The sequence below is a fragment of the Hetaerina americana genome, unplaced genomic scaffold, assembly GCF_022747635.1.
Source record: "Hetaerina americana unplaced genomic scaffold, ioHetAmer1.1.p SCAF_6, whole genome shotgun sequence".
NCBI classification, from domain to species: Eukaryota; Metazoa; Arthropoda; class Insecta; order Odonata; family Calopterygidae; genus Hetaerina; species Hetaerina americana.
In genome coordinates, this window is record NW_027287205.1 from 3,214,391 (window position 1) to 3,233,727 (window position 19,337).

Genomic DNA, 19,337 nt, shown 5'->3' on the forward strand with positions numbered 1-19,337 from the left:
ATGCACGTGTTGAGTCGTTCAAAAAGGTTTTTGAAAACTCTTCTCAGCATATCTTGCTTTATTCCAGCGATGACGTATGCAATTGGCTCCTTAAAGGCTTCCAAGGTCCTTGGTTGAGCTTTGTAAACCTCAGCTTTGAGATATCCCCAAAGAATTATGGAGACCGAGAGGACCCCAGTAACTATAGGCCAATATCGCTCACCTGCATCTCTTATAAGATTCTTGAACACATCATTGTTAGTTCCATAATGAGGTACCTCGATAGCCAAGATTAATTGATAATAACCAACACGGGTTCCGTGAAGGTTGATCCTGCGAAACTCAACTCGCACTCTTTGTTCATGATATAATGCATTCCGGTGAAATTAATAGACCGGTTGATGCGATATTCCTAGATTTTAAAAAAAGCTTTTGATAAACTCCCTCATTGCAAGTTGCTCGCGAAGTTGGAAACTTATGGAATACACGGGAGTATTATATGCTGGATTAGACAATTAAAAAAAAATCGCATTCAAACAGTCGTCCTGGACGGTGTATCATCCAATACTGTCAAGGTCACGTCGAGTGTACCACAGGAAAGTGTCATAGGCCCCCTCTTATTTACATACATGACCTCAGTGCCGTGCTTAATAGCAAGCTCCGTCTTCTTGCTGACGATGCGGTGATTTATGGGGACATTCGAAGTCGCGAAGACAGAGTCGCGTTAGATAACGAGCTAAATGCAATTCAGATTTGGTGCAATACATAGCAATTGGAAATAAATTTGAGAAAATGCGTAGTAATACATTTTTGGGAAAGGAGTAATTCCCTCCCATTTAGTTACCTAGTAAAACAAACCGAATTCACGAGGGTAGATTCCTTTAACTACTTGGTTGTAACAATTACTGACGATCTGTCCTGGGGAAGGCACATACGAGAAATTGCCTTTGCTATGAGAATATAAGAGGGATAAGGAGAGTAGATATTACCCACGACTAATTAGAGAAGCAATTGAGTTCGCCAGAAACCCGGAGAACGTCAACGGAGATGAAGGCTACCATCTCCACAACCCGGGGAAGAGAGTTCTCCGGAATCGGAACATTCATCGAGCAGCCACTAGACGGGACCACCCATATAAGGGTGGCCAAAATCCGAGTCCCTCATCTTCGAGCTGAAGACGCCGAATTCAACTTCGGCGAAACTGTGGTCAGTATTAAACAACAACGCGGTGAAACTCGAGAATGCAGAATCCTTCAGTATTGCCATTTTTGATTCAACGTCCAATTAATTATCTCTGACGTCGTTGATATTATATTTCCTCAGAATCGACTAGAAATGTGTGGTCAGTCCCTGCAATCCTCATAAGGGGATTTTAGGGACTGCCCACATATAATCCTCATGCTTTCTGCCCTTCTCTCCAGCTATAATTGCTCAGTTGCCTCCCCCACCCACCCTCTCGCCTACCCGCCCCTACCGGAGTGTAATATATGTATAGATGGCTGTCTGTTAGGGTTGTCACCTGAAGATGACGTTTAACGTCGAAACCCGGGTCGTTTCGTAATACATTTTCAGTGGAATCACAAAGTTATTTTCTCATTTCCAATATGGATCGATTCCATAAAGTTACGCTGGAAACCATCGATTATAAACTCTTTGTGTTATTATTGTCGCTGGTAGCAACAAGTCTCACATGCGTTGAGTTCGTTGCACTGTGTGTTGGCTGTCTATGACTTTAACAATGTCATACACTCAAATTGATTGGTACCGAGTTATACATACTTTAAATCGTATACAACTCTTCAATTAGATTTTAAAACTTCATTAGCATTAAAATTATCTCTGTAATGTAACATTATTAAATATGTATATTCTTTTATTCAAATTATATCTTTGCTTCTGGTTATTTTAAGTAATTTTCTCAGCGGATAGTGTAAATCAACTTCATGGAACATGTAAGCTTTGACAACTTGAGTATTAGCACTTTAAGTAACTTTATCATCCTCTTATTTTATCTTCCGCCTCCGAATATTTAATCTTGGCTCTGATGATCGACGGGTGTTCTCATAGGAATGAGTCCTTTGTCACCTCCGCGGTCTCCGTTGCTCCTCGTGCCTTTTATTTCTCCCTCGGTGCGATCGACGGCCGGTATCTTCACTCTCAGGATTCCAGCAACGGGAAATGGATGCGCCATCACGTGACTTCGGTTTCAAAAGTTATTAACTTCCATGCCGTTGAATTGACGGATGTTAAATGCCATACGATGCCATAAAATATTCGTATCTCTTGCCATGCATTTATTTTTGTTTTCTTAAATATTAATATGGTTTCCTGGGTGATGGAAGGAATTTTACATTGCAGTTCTAACTCTAAAGAAAACTCACGGCTCTACTCTGTCTCTCTCTCTCTGTCGAGTCCATCACGCTTAGGGGGACTGGTTTCTCTCCGATTTATGTCACTCGAGAGGAAGTGCTCACGTCCTCAGAAAAAACAGTACTTAAGGTAAAAAAGAATTCCCAGAAGTTGCTATTTTTTGTGGGAGAACAATATATTAAGTTTCCCGTTGCCTCCCACATCACATTAAAACAACTGTTTCCGTGCCTGTGGTCCTGATGAGTGTATCTGACCCGACCCACGGGGTCACTCAGTTGAAGTAGAGTGCCTGTTGCCCTCGTCGACGAATACTTGGTCGCATATAGTATTTACTGGCGGCTTGCAGTCGCCAGGTCGCTGTGCTTTCCCATTAATGCATTACGTATGCCGCTGACCTATCTTTCCTAGACTCATAAGCCCTCCGAGCGCGGGCACTTATTGCCCGCGACTGCTTATTCACCGGTGATTTGCATATTTCGCAGCTCGCCCCTCCATCAAGAGGCCATCCGCGACACGCGGTGATGATTTGATAAATTTTTGCTAAGTGAAGAGATATACTAGCTCTTGCCGTGGGGCGCTTGGAACGAAAAACCGCGTGAATCATCCTCGGAACGTGATCAAATATTTATTAAATATGTTTAAATTTAAATTAATGCATGCAGCTAAGAAATAAATAGTTTCATATTTCCAGAAGAAATTAACACAATGTGGTTTTCATTAATTAAGGCCTGCTGCTTTCATTTCAGGTATGAGCCCTTGCGTTTCGATGTACTCCCGGAAGATTTCTGGAATGTGAGTAGTCTATGACATGTTTGTCACGTTTTTTTAGAGTATTGTGCGCAGAATGAGCACTAATCTGGCCTTTAGAAAAGTAAAACCTACCCCTTTATTACCCCGTTGATGTGTGAATTCCGTACGACGTCCTTAGTTGAGCTTAGTATTGGGTGAACTCTACCATCACCTGCCAAACAGGCTTTCGGCTTTATCACTGTGTTAGTGGTTTTTCATGTACACTCTATATCAAGCACTAAAATACAATCAGAACGTATTTGCCTGTTTCGTAGATCTCAAAAAGTCGTTTCATTGAGTGAATTGGAGAAAACCTCAATTGTGAGTTTAAACCCCCATTTAATGAGTCTATTGCATAAATTAGGAGTAGATTGGAGGGACAGGAGGCTAATCCACAACCTGTACATGTCTCAGACTGCTCCGGTGCGAATGGGGAACGGGGAGTCCGCATGGGCAGTGTTAGGAAGAGGTGTTAAGGCAGGGTTGCCCATTATCACCGTTGCTGTTCAACCTGTATGCAGAGGAAATGATTGAAGAGGCATGGGAAGAACAGGAGAAAGGAATAAATGTTAGCGGGGAATTCGTAAAATCAGTTAGGTTTGCTGATGACCAAGCTTTAGTTTTGCAGTCAGCCAAGGGGTTACAAGCATTGCTGGGTGAATTGGGAAATAAGTGTGATAGATATGGGATGAGAATCAATATTAATAAATAAAGGTTATGCGATATTCATCAAAGAAAAAGGATAAGCTAAACATTAAAATAGAAGGGCAGAGTCTAGAGTAGGGTGAGCAGTTTAGGTATGTCGGAAGTGTTTTGGACCAAAATGGTCAAAGAAGTACGGGCATAACAAAATGAATTGCACTTGTGAAAGAGGCTTTCACAGGGAAGGAATTGATGAAAGGGATGTTGAGTGAGAATGTTAAGAACTTACTCGTCAAAACTTGGATACGGAGGAAGGAATTACCCGGAGATGAAGAGGGACTTATTGAGTGGGATGAGTAGGATGCTGTATTGTGTCTTGTTAAGAGATTTGGTATTTGTGTCCATCCAAAACCTACCTCAACCGTTAGATTGCCTAAAGTAATCAAACACTCCCTCAACTGACTTTTGTAATCTCCTAGCAGAATTAGTAGTAACGAAAAATGCCTTCACCTTCATTGACAGAATGTTGTTTACAATAGAGGGTGCTCACCGCCGTGAGCACTTCCTTGGGCCCCGCCAGCCTCTTCAGGGCCCATCGCGAAGGGACACTCCTCCAATTGCAAAATATCAAATTTCTCTCCTTTGCCCCCTGCATTGGCTTTGTGTCATCATCCTTCTTTGGTCCCGAAACCCTAGTCTCTTTGATTGAAAATTTTGATTCTCCTTTCTCGATATCTTTCGCATCTTTCTCCTCGGACTCCCGTGCGACTTTCTAACATATCGGGTGGTATCTTCAATCAAAATAAAACTATTACTTCTTCCGTCTTCATAAACCCGCAGTGCCTCTTAGTTTTTTTCAGTTTTCACCTCTGTCGCCGAACTAAACGCTCCGTACCATTTGTCCTCTCCATCGGAGACCCAAAATTACTCTTACTTGTATGTGATTTCGAATTGTTATTATGACTTAAGCATTAGGAATTTATTAGGAAAAATGGCGTTTTCTTTATTTCGAAGACAATGCGTATGGAAAGTCATTTAAATTATTTACGGGTCGACTTACTTTCCCAGTCATCCGTAAAGTACCGACAAAAATTGATTTACTTTTTTGAATGAATTACAATTAAAAATTCCCCAATTTTCCTTGCTATGTCTTAACCGGTGTTCTGCATTGCGCCGTATATTTCAAGAGAATAATCACTTCTCTCGTGGCATTTAAATGTTGAAGCCAAAAGACTTGTTAGACACTTATTCGTGAAAGATATCTTGTAATGAAAAGCATAGAGTGATCATATTCATCTCCTCAAGGCAGTGCCTTGTCGTCACAACCATTGGTCTCTCTCTCTCTCTCTCTCTGTGTGTCTCTCTCTCTGTCTCTCTCTCTCTCTGTCCCTGTCTCTGTCTCTCTCTCTCTCTCTCTCTGTGTCTCTCTCTCTGTCTCTCTCTCTCTCTCTCTCTGTCCCTGTCTCTGTCTCTCTCTCTCTCTCTCTCTCTCTCCCTCTCTGAGTTCATATTTTTCGAAGTAACACATTAGTCCTTATAATCTGGAGGATTTTTTAAATAAGGTATCTGGTGTTTTATATATCATGTATATATTCTGTGTGTAGTTTTTTAAAGCAAATCTGTTGTTAATTTATTAATGGGAGACTCTTCGTTCTTTCAGAATAGAAATTAAACTTATTAATCCCAACTCGTCAATTTTTCCCTAAGGAAAAATATCGTAATACCAATTTGGTCTTTTATCAACCAAATTCTAAAATACTAATATATTTTATGTATATCTATGGGCATTATTTATGAAATGCTAATTAATTATTGAATCAAAAAATTGTCTCTTTTACAGGATTGTAAAAAAACCTGTAGAATGTAATAGTGAAATGTGAAATTCTAAGAAATGCACCAAAACATATTACCCAGACAGAAAATGAAGGCCATCACGAAATGTATTTGCACAATATTAATTTGTTCCTATGCAAGGGTGAAAATATTCTATGAATGAGATGGTTAAAGGCTTTAGACATTTGATGAAAACATTTCCGACTAAGGCGTTTAACACAAGCTAAAGTCATTGCATACCTTCCCCGTTATGAACCACCGCAGCCAATTTGTAAGCGAATTCGTGTGCACCAAATTGCGTCATTCATTCAAAGGGGACGAATAGAATTAAGCGATAGTCTGCGGAGACCCTGGATAGTCAGCCTTGCGTAAGATTTGAAATAACATCCCTCAGTAATCAAATGCTATTTACTCCTATAGCTATTAATCTACGACAAGGTTATGGATGGCATTGATATTCAGGAACAAAAGGCCAAGGATTGGATCTCCTCCCGCGTTAAATAAGAACGTACAGGGTTAATAATGAAAGTAATGCGCATGATTTTATTGTGCCGCAACTAACAATGGCTGGTCGGTAAAACCGATTGGAAAATATGGTGGGGGTCTGCCCTTTATACCCAGTCGGTACCCAGTTTACACCGAGCAGCCTGAGCGGAAAGGCGTGCCTCCGGGTGAAGTGTGTTTTACCACTTTGTAACACAGCAAACACGCCGTCAATTTCCACCATGAAAACGCACCCGACCACAACGTCCTTCATCGTTACCACGCCCCTGACAGTCCTGGCTTGGTTCCATGCGACTTTTTTTCCCGACTGAAAAGAGAGCTGAAAGGGTAGCATTGGGATATCGTGGGAAACATCCAAAAGCACGTTACTCAACGTTCCTGAAAGAGACATTCCAGTCGAGAGGAGTTTCAGCTGCCTTCTTAGGCGTCTCCACGAAAGTGTATTGATGCTGGGCGAGAGGGTATTTTGAAGAATTTGAAGAATTTCTAGGGGAACGTAAATCAATAAATCTATTTATCCCCGAGAATGCGCATTGATTTTATAGTTGACCAATGCATGGTTTTTGCTTTGGTTGAGTAATCGTTCTGCAAGAACTTAATGCGAGGGTTGTGAGAGGGTTTCAGAAGCTGCCTTTTAGTCAGGCTTATCGGTGCGCCGAAGAATGCTGAATACGCCTCATGAAGATCAACGCTACGAAAACTTAGGTAGGCTCCTCCCGATTCAGGAAGTTGCTTTGATGAAAAACTTTAATGCGATCATTTCGCTTCATTCCGCGAGCGAGCGCAAGGAAGCGATCTTCCTTTTCGTCTTGTCTCCTTCTCTCCCTCCATCCCTCCCTCCCCCCCCACTTCCGCAAACCCCAAACTTCCTTCTCATAAGTATGGGTTTGCTTCAAGACTCTGCAAAAAATACGAAATTCTTCCTAAACTCAACTTGTAATCAATATTGTGAGAAACCGTGAAATTCGTCCTCGCGATTGTTTCGACGTTCTCTCGTACAATGCCTCCTTTCCCGCAAAGTTAATCGAAAGTTTTGGCGCTCGTATTAAGCCCTTAAGGGAGTGAATAGAGATTTCTTTGGCGGCAAATATTCGAGCAGCCGACGGAGGGTTCTCGCGAGAACATTGCCTCCGAAATTTCGAGTCCTTCATTCGGTCGGTTGCATGCGAAATGAGTTGACGCCGGGTCGTCGACCGCCCCTGGTGCCCCGCGCGATGATGCATCGGGAGGGTCGCCCCACATTTCGCCCCTAGGCGGCCCCACAGGGAGGCGGGGAAGAGAGCGGGCCCTCCCGCCTGATTCACGACTCTCCGGAGGAGAGTATCTCTTCGCGCGGCTTCGAAGCAGAGCGTGGTCCGCGACCGTCGTCCCCGAATCCCCGCGGCCCCCTTCTCGCGCGACCCGCCGGCGCATCCCCCCGCGGGCCGTGGACGGCGATGCACTGAGGCATGGCATGAATGCGCCCGCTCGCTCCCCCCCCCACGCGCCCGGTGCTGAATCAAGGTGCACGCCCAGGGGACTGCGGGCTCGCCTCGGTTATTTATGAGTGCACACAGCTGTAGCACCATCGGCGGGTTTCCATTGGGTTTACTCATCCCGTGCAGCATTCTCCCTTGCATTAATATTAATGGCACTTGGTTTTCTTAGCGGATAGAGGGAGGGTTATAGGCTCCACTCGGGAAATCGAAGGGATTTTCAAATGGGACACATTTGATTCCTTTCAATATCAGTATTTGGAATCTATAGAAACGGATTTTGTTTGTTTTCAACTCCCATTTTATTAACATTATGTGAGCATCCAGCTTTCAAACCACGGAGGTTTCTCGCGAACATATCATGATTCAAGCGGATAGATGCGAGGGTATATAGGTACCAAACTCTGTGCCGTCCTACAGTTATGAATATAGTACGGCGCGTAACTGTCTAAAACATATCCAATTTTTAAGACGCGGAATAATGTAGGCATGGGGAGAGTCTTATGAGTAGGTGAGTTAGGTTACATCTACATCTACATGATACCCCGCAAGCCGCCGCAAAGGCGAGTGGCGGGGGGTGTTAGGTCACCAACCGTAAAAAGGAACAATACCACATGCAAAACAACAACGTGGAAAATTACACCCACAGCAGCGCACACACTCATGCAAAAATCCCTTCATCCTACACTAATGCAAACACATATCCCGCAAAACAACAAAAAACTGCACCCCAGGATGCAGCAAGAAAGCCATCCTACAACACGCAAGCCAGGACGCAACAAGCAAGAATGTGAAACACCACTACCACATGAACATACACCACAAAACACTCTACCCCCCGAGGAGACTGTAAAAGGCAGGAGGTTAGATGAATTACAAGAAACGACGGGATATGCCGCGATGGTAACTTTTACCCTAGTCACCCATAATATGCGCATGACAATGCAACCGTTTCAGAGGGTAACTATCATTCGCCTTGACCGGCATTCGAACCCGAATTCCTCGATTGCCGGCCGAGTGCTTTAGCCAGTTGCCTCGATAGCTAAATTGGCTAAAGCAATCGGCCGGACATCGAGGGATCCGGGTTCGAATCCCGTTCAAGGTGAATAATTTTCATTCCTCTGAAATTTCTGAATTTTAAGGTTAAACAATAGGTTTACTTAGGCGGTCCACTCCAATTTCCAGAGATCGTTTTTCCAGGACAACTCGATCGAAACGGAATGACTAATTTTTTCATTCAAGAACAAAGTACGATCTGAGGAATGCATGAAAGGGTTGTTACACGCAAAGCTAGGCCATTTCTTATTACACTTAATGATTGACATAATCGAATGCTTACATTGAAACCGCTCGTGTTTTCTACATCGTCAGAATACCCCCAAACCGCCGCCAGGGTGTGCGGCGGGGATGTTAGGTCACCAGCCATGCCTGCTCAATCCCAACCATGTCAACTCCACACAAATAGTAGTTTAATGATGCTCAAAAAAAAGGAGATCATGGTAAAGAAACTACTTACATGCAAGCATATTTAATAGATTCGTATATTCAAATCCTGCGGCGGGAATGTGAAAAAAATATTCAGGAAGTTCTCTCGGGTTTCCCACCGGGTCAGCGTGGTGTGCACCGACGTTTTGACGGCTAACTCTGCCATCGTCTTCACCCTGAAGACGATGGCAGAGTTAGCCGTCGAAACGTCGGTGCACACCACGCTGACCCGGTGGGAAACCCGAGAGAACTTCCTGAATACAATACGCCGGGAAAAACTGAGATCCTTCGTGAAAAAAATAGGTCTACATTTAAGTTTAAGGAAGGAATATACGCTTTCATTCCTTCCAATACATAATATTTTTCGCATATAATATTTATGAAATTTTTCCAAAGGTTCTCTGTAGCGTCTGTTTGGGGTTTTGTCTCGCATTCTGGCTGCTCTCTTTTTGAATACTCTCGTAGTCCGTTAAAATTTTCCATGTGGAATAAATTTATTTTATGCTCATCTCTGTTTATTTTCACGGACTTAATTTTTAACGCTAAAAGAATAAATTCATCTACATTTTTAAAAGATTATTGTGGCCTTCTTTGCTTTTATAATGCCGTTCTGACTTCTCCGTTGGAATCATCTAGATCCTTTACTGTCCCGTTTCACAATGGGACAGTAAGGTTTCTTCGGAGACAGTCTGAGTTTTCGTAAAGGGTTTCCTCGGAGAAAGATAAATTCAGATCTTCTGCAGAAACTGGAACCATATTTTATGGAGTTCTCCATTGCGGTCTTCGGTTGATTGTACCTGAGAATATATTGACGTGGAACCTAGAATTTCTCCATAAGCATTTTCATCTCCTTCTCTCCTTCTTTATGACCCTTTCAGTCTTCATATTTCAAGTTACTACCTCCTCGGAATTCTTTCAATACATCGATCATTACGAAAGTAATGCGCCTGGTTTTATTTTGACACGAATGTCTATAGCAGCGCCGTAATACCGGTCGAGAAATGAGGTCTGCCCTTCCAACGCAGCCGGTCGCCCGTTTGCTCCTAGCAGTCTGAGCGGCAAGACGTGTCTCCGCGTGAAGTTTGTTTTTCGGCTTCGTAACACGGCAAAGACCCAGTCAACATCCACTATGACAATACCACCAGCCACACGCCTTTCATCTTCTACCAACTTCCTCACCACCCCCCAGCCCCTGTACATTCCCTTTTTGGCTCTGTCCATTTTTTTTGTTTCCTTGAATGAAGACAGAGGTGAAAGGAAAGCATTGAGAGATAGTGAAAATCAACCAAAAGCAAGTTACTCAACGTTCCTGATAGACATTCCCGTCGAAAGGAATTTCAGGGTGCCTTCCTTCCTGGCGTGGCAGACACGTCTCTGCAAGTGTATTGATCCAGGGGGAGAATGTTTTAAGAATTTTAAGCATTTGTACAAGAACGATCAATGAATCCATATTTCCCAGAGAATTCGCATTACTTTTATAGTGGACCATGTATGATTTCATTTGTTTTAAGATTTTCGATATTGTTTTGCGGCACTCGCCCTCTACCGTGGACGGTCTCTGATTCATTGCGGAGCGATTTGTGGACGAAATGTAAAGAATAGGTATTTGATTTGTTACTGTCCGCTTCAATAATTTGTTGCCGTGCTACCAAATTTATTATGGGAAACTGTCGTGGAATCATTGTAAGAATTCCCGTTGTCGAAGAGCTTGCGAGTTGCGAGTGAGAGACACCGCAGGCGAAATCCCGCTCAAACAGGAATTCATTTCAAACTGTGAACATGCTTCGCCACATTCGGACCCGAGGTAGGACTAAAAGTGGAGCTGTCGTTTGACTTTGAGATCATGGCCTGGAGACGTGGGAACTCGGTTATAAAATGAACCGAGCGCAACCCGAAATTCATTCGTCAAAATGCGAGTTCATCTCCACCCGGGAGTTGCATTTCTAAAAGTAGGCTCAGTTCATGCGTGCAGCTCAAAATTGCTCACTCGCCAACGGATTCCAATATGGGGAATGTTCCTGAATTCTATGGCTCCTTGGGCTCATTTCAATTAATGCCGGTGAGAAGGTTGCAGAAAAAAGTGACTCTCAAATAAATTTCAAAGTTCAAAAAACAAGAGTCGATGTTATGATTTAGTATTGAAAACATTTTGTTCATTAAAATGCCTAAGCACATTTAGTTAATTGGAACTGTTCATGTTGAAAGAATTCAACAGATGAGAAATTTTTAATGCGTATATTTTGGTGTGTTTTCAGATATAATCTCGGTCTATTATTTTGTTTTGGTGTCGGTTTAAATTTTTTTTATGCTTTCAAATGTTACACCGTCTAAATTTTCAATCAATTACCACATTGATGCCAGTATCCCTTAATGTTGTCGGCCGAAACAAATCCGTATTCGATAATTTCCTGGTTTGTCCGCGAGTTTTTACCTACCGTCCGCGGGCAAGGTTTTACCTATTGTTTGCCGCTTTTGTGATCACTAATTGTGCGGGGAGGGGCATACCATAGTGTCAAATCCCTTTTGATTTCTCCCCTCTCGTCCCTCCTTCCAATGGGATTAGAATTATTCCTTTTGTGTCGGCATTAAACGCATTCGATTGGTGTTCATCGAATAGGTTAATCCGTGCATGTAATCTTCCTGCTCCCGGCGGCTGCTTGCTCAGGGCCTAAATTTCAGGCCGATTTGCGAAACACAGAAATGTAACACAAACGTGAATATGGCATTAACTTGCGATTCGAACGCAATACCGTCATCATTCTTGAAAGAAGAAAGCGGTGATTTGATGAAACAATAAGCACGGAACATTCCTAAGTAAAAAATAATCAATTACAGCAGTGTGGTAAATACTGAAGACTTTTCGATAATTCCAAACTATTGGTCGGTCAAATAAAAAATTTTAAATTAATAAATTTCATTTTGTGGAAAATTTCCAATTTTTAATGTTTAAGTAATTATGATATTTCACCATATCACGCCTGAAACGTCTCTTTTTAGTCTATTTTTATGTGGGTTGGTCGTTGGAAAAATGCGCAAGCAACGTATTTTACATAGACACAAGAATATTAACCCGATGTTTAATTTATTTGGTTCGTTGGGTTAATATATAGTATCAATTCGGTCCGAAATTTCAAGATGCAAAGGCACTTAGCTAATATTCTTCGAGGAAATCGTTCTTTTAGCGCAATGTATAAATGAAACGGAAGAGGACTATATGCAGTGAGTGTACTTTGGCGGGGAAAAGATATTTCACTTCGTGGTCGGCCAACTTCGTGTTGTCCAAATGAGGCGCCACCTCCACCCCCTCCCCCACCCGTCCAAGGGGGGATAACTTGCACAAAAGATATTTGGGAAATGGGCTTGGTTTCCCTCATTCCCTTTGCCGTCCGAACGCGAGAAAGTGTACGAAAATGTGCGGCGGCGTCTGGGAAAGAGGAATGAGGGAGAGGCACTCTCCTTTGTGCTCTTGGCCAATTGAGGCGTGCGCGGCGGCGCCCCGGGGGCAGAGTGGCCTGTAATGAACACGCCGGGGCAGAAGGGGAGGGAGGAGGAGCGGGGGAGTGGGAGCGAGACGGGCGTGGGATGCGTTGGCCGTTCAATCGGAATAGGCGAGCATCTGCACAGAGCGCGAAGAGGATTTGACCACGCGAGTGCATCCGCGCAAAAGGAGAATCGTTTCTCTGGTCTCTTTTGCGGCCACTTTTGCCCTGCTTTTGCCGCGTTTGCAGTTTGGGTGGGTGGAGGGTGGAGGGGGGATGCTTTGCCGGGTTGTGTGTGTGTGTAAGGAACCGACCGTAAAGATCAAAGAACCGAGGGGGGAGAGAGAAAGGACCGAGTGACCAAAAAGGACCTGACTTGGACTCACTCAGCAGTGGAGGTGCCAAATTATCCGATGGAAATAATCCATGCACTTTTTGATGAGCGGAATTATCGCAGCGTGTGCGTGTTGGATCCTCCGTTTGGCCATTAGGGCTTATGGCAGGATAATTCCACTAGAGGCAGGCACACTCTGCTACGAATTTCACTTTAAAGGTTGAGGAACTACGAGAGAAGTTGTGTGATTCAATATTTGAATGCTAAACTTTAAACTCTATTCACCCACGACGACGTCTACGTTCAGTTATACTTCAGCGAATTATTTGCTGGTGTTGGAAATTGTGTGCCAAGTGTTTTGCATATGATTGTTTGCACATTGATATTATATTCGTATAATTAGATAATCTGCTGGTCAAGGTAGGTTTTGGATGGACACAATTATCAAATAAATATTTTGTAACTCCTAACAAAACACAATCCAGCATCCTTTTCTAAAGCAAGTCCCTCTTCATCTCTGTGTACTTCCTTCCTCCCTTCATCCCGTCCAACATCCCCATCGTATTCACGCCCTTACCTCGGAACAAACTGGCCACCAGCTGCGTTGGAAGGGCAGACCCCCCGCTACAATTCCCGACCGGTTTTACCGCGCTACCATGGATAGCCTTGGCACAATAAAATCATAGGCATTACTTTCATAAAGGACCATCCATGTATATTGATAATGATAGTGCTTGAATGTGATCGGAGTTTACTTAAAATCAATATTTGATTGTCGATTACTGTTCGTATCTCTCCACTTTTTTGCATGCTACGAACGAATGAAAGTCTCGTATTTTCTAATTACTGACGCAAGGCACGTCTAAAAAACAAAAATACGACGAAATTAAGCAATTTGAATGAATTAATATCGATAACTATCACCGAGTATCGACGTCAATATCTATAATATTACGTGGATATTTTTTCCAGCTTCCGTTCCTGGGTATAGAGGTTGTGCCTTTGCATTTAATAAAAGTTTTCGTGGAAAAGTATGTTTTAAAAATATTGTTTAAATTTTGAAAGCCTATATGGTCTTCATCCCTTTGGTATAACCTCCGAGGGCGAAGTGGTCGTGGGGGCAAAGGGCACGTGGGGGCACGTTTGTCGGGGTACGGATTGAAAAGGATGCCGCGGAAGAATTCCGGCGAGTGCCTGCCAACACTCAACTTAGGACCGTTCACTTGAATTGAGCATTTTTTCTTTAACCATCGTTTCAAAAATCCTAACTCTAGAGGATATATCCGTAGTTCAAGTGCCGGTCAAGGAAAATTTTTTCGCTCTTGATCTGCTTCATTCCGCCTCCCCCCCCTTTTCTGCGTTCGTCCTTTCTATGTGTTCCTATCCCTATTCATAATATATTATTCTATGTGAATGAATATAAATATACACACATATGCATACACAAAATCCCAACAGCCGCCGCAAGGGTGCTTGGCCTCCGGGTAACAACACCCTCTGTAATCCATGGCGTGCGATTTTCTGCTCGCGAGACCTTCTTGAGAAACTATAATTGGTACAGGGGAAGGACCCTGGCAAGTGTGAATCTCAAACGCCGAGGATGAACTCTGGCCTCAGTTCCGACTAACTTCCCGGTTGATAACCGTGGTGGCGGCTATGAGTTAGCAGGCAATCCGGCCTAATTTACCTCCTCCCGAGTGCTTTCGGGAACTACTTTCCTAATGTTGGATCGTAGTCTTCCGTGGCGTTCAGGATTCGTGGATGTCTCCATTTTCCGGGTTCCCGCCGCGTTGGTTGTCATGGTTGACGACAGTTTCGCCTGGATTCCACCAGGCGTCTTCAGGTCGAAGTGCCGATATCATTTTGGCTGCGCTTATATAGCCCTCGCTCTCTCGCTGCTGCGTTGTGATTGGTTGGTTTCTGGAACACTCTCTTCCAGGCGTTCGTCAGGTGGTAACCGTCTTCCCGGTTGAAATTTCTCGGCGTTTTTGTGATCTCAATTGATTCCCTAATCAGCCGAGGATAGTATCTTTTTTCCTTGGTGATTATCTCGGCTTCGTCAAATTTGATGTCGTGTCCGGGTTCGCTCCAGGCATGCTCGGCGACTGCTGATAGGCTGAATTTCTTATTCTTCGTTGCCCTCTTGTGTTCTTGCAGGCGGGTCTTCATGGACCTGCATGTCTCGCCGATATACGATTTGCCGCAAGAGCAAGGCACGCGGTACACACCTTCGAGAAGACCTTTCGGGATCTTGTCCTTGGGCCTTGGAATTATCTGGCTTATTTTGGTCACGCAGTTAAATCTTGTGACAATGTCTTTCTTCTTCAGGACCCTCGAGATCTTTTCGCTTGTGCCGGCGACGTAGGGGATGATGGCATAGGTTCCTGGCTTTTCAGTTTGATGTTTCTCCTTGTCGGGTGTCTGGTGGCGTTTTTCCACTTTAGCGGTCCTTTTCAGGACCAATTCTTCTTTGTATCCATTTATCTTCAGTGCCGTCATCAAATGTTCCTTTTCCTTGGCCAATGATTCTGCATCCGAAAGTTTGTATGCGCGATGCAGGAGTGTTGCCACGAGTGATGCCTTCTGGGACGGGTGATGATGTGAGTGGGCGTTCAGGTAGCGGTCAGTATGGGTGGCCTTCCTGTATACTGAGTGGCCGATACTCCCGTTGGTCCTCCTCTTCACCATTATGTCCAAAAACGGGATTTGGTTGTCTTTTTCGGTCTCCATAGTGAATTGTATTGCCGGATGCTGAGAGTTGAGGTGCTCCAGGAATCTCTGCAGTTCTTCAGGTCCATGTGGCCAAATTACGAACGTGTCGTCCACGTATCTTAGCCATAACTTTGGTTTTTTATCATGGGATTTGATCGCCGTTTGTTCGAATTTTTCCATATAGATGTCTGCTATCACCGGGGATAGGGGTGAGCCCATTGCCGCTCCTTCGCGTTGTTCGAAGAAACTCCCGCTCCAAAGGAAGTAGGAGTTCCGTAGGCAGTACTCTATCAGCTGCGGATGATCCTCTGGAATGCCGGATTTTGTGAGCTCTTTGATGATGTCCACCGATTCTTGAATTGGGACGTTTGTGAAGAGTGATGCAACGTCGAAGCTGACTAAGATGTCGTTGGGGCTGATAGTAATCTTCTTCAATATTTCGATGAAATGAGTGGAGTCTCTCACGAAAGATGAGGTTTGTCCGACGTAAGGTTGAAGTGACTGTGCTAAGTATTTGGACAGTCTATAGGTTGGTCCGTCTATTTGGCTGACTATTGGCCTGAGGGGCACCCCTTCTTTGTGGACTTTGGGTAATCCATATAGTCTTGGTGGCTTGGCCGCAGATGGGAACAGACGTGTTTGATGTTCCCGTGGAATGGTAGAATTCTTTATCAGCGCCCTGGTGTCTCGCTCCGCTTTTGCAGTGGGATCCGAACGAAGTTTTCTGTAAGTGGAGTCTTCCCGCATACGGGAAATCTTCATTTCGTAGTCACCTCTCTTCATGAGGACCGTGGAGTTTCCCTTGTCCGCTGGGAGTATGAGAATGTTTTCGTTCCCGCGGAGATCGGATAAGGCTCGTCGTTCGGCTCCCGTGATGTTCATTTTGGGTGGTCTTGCGTTCCGGAGAATGCGGGCAACATCTTCTCTAATTTCATCGGCGTCTCCCTTCGGAAGCTTCCGGATGGCATATTCCACTTCTGTGACGATTTCTTCCTTTGGTATTTTCGTTGGAGCAATAGCGAAATTCAGTCCTTTCGATAAAATCGAGATGTGAGCATTGGTCAGTTGGTAGTCCGTAAAGTTGATGACTGAACGGTCCTTTTCGGGGCCATGACCCAAACTGCTGGGATGTTGTCGGTCGGATAGTTTTTCGAATTTCCTGATCTGCGTCTCCCGCACTGCAGTTTCAGTATTCCGGGATGAGTCGTGGGTTATTGTCTCTATTGTGTCCCAATCAGTGGCGTTGAGTTTGGCGCCCAATTCCAGATGAATTCGTAGAAGTTCTTCCGAGCACAGGTGGAGGGAGTGGCGTGTGTGCCGTACCCGTTCCCTGAGTAGTGCCTCGCTGGTCCGGCGGAGAATTCTTCTGGCGGCCTTGGTGTTGAGGTGATGCTTTACTTCCACACAGCACGGTAGAGTGTTGGTGTCTCGGCAGCGTTGGAGAAAGGCTAAGGAGGAGAGAAGCCTCCCCTTCTTCTTGCGCAACTTCTCAAATCTTCGTATCTTACTGTGCGTTTCCTCCCCGTAGAGGCGTATAATGTTGGATCGTAGTCTTCCGTGGCGTTCAGGATTCGTGGATGTCTCCATTTTCCGGGTTCCCGCCGCGTTGGTTGTCATGGTTGACGACAGTTTCCTAATAGCAATACACGATCCCTTACCTTTCCCTCGTTTCCTCGCGAGTGAGGCTTCTTTTTTAATTTATATTTTTGTGTCAACTTAAGCTTCCAACTTGTATTCTGGTTTGACTGTATTATAGCTCCATTTAAAAACTAATTAAAGAGGTAGAAATGTGCAATACATGGAATTGAAAAAATGCAATCTAAACTAATGCAGTAGCTAGTGGACTGGAAAATTAGAAAAAGGTGCTCGAAGGCTAGGTTTGAATATTTTTTCACTCTCTTATAAAGGGAAAACTTGTGCAGTAAATTATTTATTGAAAGTAAAATATTTATCGAATTTCAAACGATAGTTATATATTGGTTCGTTCAAAAGAGTAGAAACGATACCATGTACTGAAATATTCGTACATATACTTTATTTTTGGCTATTCTACCGGTTAAGATACGTTTTGGACGGACCTAAGGAGTGTACCGGATTCCTTGCGAGTGCGGCCAAGCATACATTGGGGAGACCGGCCGCACCATAGAAACACGCCTAAAGGAACACGAAAGGTGCATCAGGTTAATCTATCCAGCGAAATCTGCGGTCGCCGAACATTGCCTCAATAACGACCACAGAATCAACTTTACCGGCACGAAGAGGCTGCTATGCCACGACAATGGCTACTGGGATCGCGTGGGGAAAGAAGCCGTCGAAATCCTACCAGACGCCAATACTTTCAACAGAGACAACGGCTTCCAAATCAGTAACACTTGGAAGCCAGTGCTAAAGAAAATAAGGAATGCGCGAGAACGCACCCGATTGGCCGTAGCGGAGCACACTTACGCTTCCGACCAATCAGGGCACCCCCGAACCTTTGGCGGAGTGTATAAATACCAGGCATTTTTAATGCTCTGAACTTCACCCTGTAGACGATGGCAGAGTCAGCCTTCGAAACGTCGGTGTACTGCAACCTGACCCGGTGGGGAACCCGAGAGAACTTCTTGAATACTATACGCCGGGAAAACCTGAGATCCTTCATTCGTTTACTCCATTTCGCGTATTGCATTAGTGTTTTTACATCAGTACTTAGGCCTAATTTAGAAATTGAATAATTAGTTATTATCTACTTGAGAAATATGATTAAAATTTAAAGGAGGGGGGTCTAAAGTATTAATATATTCGGTAAATTGCTGGTTATACTTGTAAAATGCCAGGGTACGTGTACGGGCGGCGGCTTTCTCTTGATCCGCGGCGTCATTCCGTAAGCACTGCAGGAAAGGCTGTGACCGTCCCGAGACACTTCGGTGGCGGCGGTGTCCTCCTCCTCTGCAAGTCAAGGGTCGAGATGCGACGTCTAGGGCACTATTGAACTTGGGCGGGGGAGAAGGGGGTCGAGACGAGATGCGAGTTGAACGCGAGTCCCTAAGATTACCTCCGATTTCTCATCTTCTGTTCACGGATAAGTGAACTTGAGGACTGTTTGCATGCAAAGGAATAATTGCCATGGGGCCGCGTTTACACGCAAATAAGGTGAACTAATATCCTAAACCACATGGCATGGAATCACTTCATGTGCAATATTTAGGCGCTGATAAATCAATACTATTTGGCATCTAACCCTACGTCTACATAGTACCCCGCAGGCCGCCGCAAGGGCGTATGGCGCGGGTCAATAGGTCACCACCCGTAATTATGAATAAAACCGCATGCAAAACCCAAACATTCATGCCAAACGAAACACGAAAAATCCTATTTATTGAAAAACCTTTACAACTCACACATATGCAGATACCTATACTATCAGCTAACACACACATGCACCTACGAATTAACCTTATGCCTACGCAGCGTTTAATCTTTTCCTGACTTGTATATCCAACGTTTTTAATATTTCTACAGTGACTTCGGTTTCTTATTATTATGATTCTTAATTGTCAGGGGAAAGAATGAGTATTTGTATCTATCTGACCTGGAATAGATCTCCCTTATCTTATATTTCTGGTCTGATCTATCCGACTAGTAGTGGTATCCGTGCGTCTCCCAACCTAATTCCCCAAAAAAGGCCTCTCACACTTGTCTTTTTACTGTAACAATTTTTGACGAATCTGGCGGATTTTCTCTGGACTTGATCTA

The 19,337-nt window shown here is 44.0% G+C and overlaps 1 protein-coding gene across 1 annotated transcript in view; it reads right to left on the bottom strand.

Moving 5' to 3' along the window:
• The window catches only part of LOC139695217 (uncharacterized), a 130,646-nt gene extending 112,541 nt beyond the window's left edge, over positions 1-18,105 (bottom strand). The window contains exons 1-2 of the mRNA XM_071593902.1: positions 18,048-18,105; positions 15,801-17,050 (exon numbers count right to left, since the gene is read on the bottom strand). Of these exons, the coding sequence (XP_071450003.1) occupies positions 15,801-17,050; positions 18,048-18,105 (1,308 nt within the window). The remainder of the gene's footprint in view (positions 1-15,800; positions 17,051-18,047) is intronic.
• Between the last annotated feature and the right edge of the window lie 1,232 nt (positions 18,106-19,337).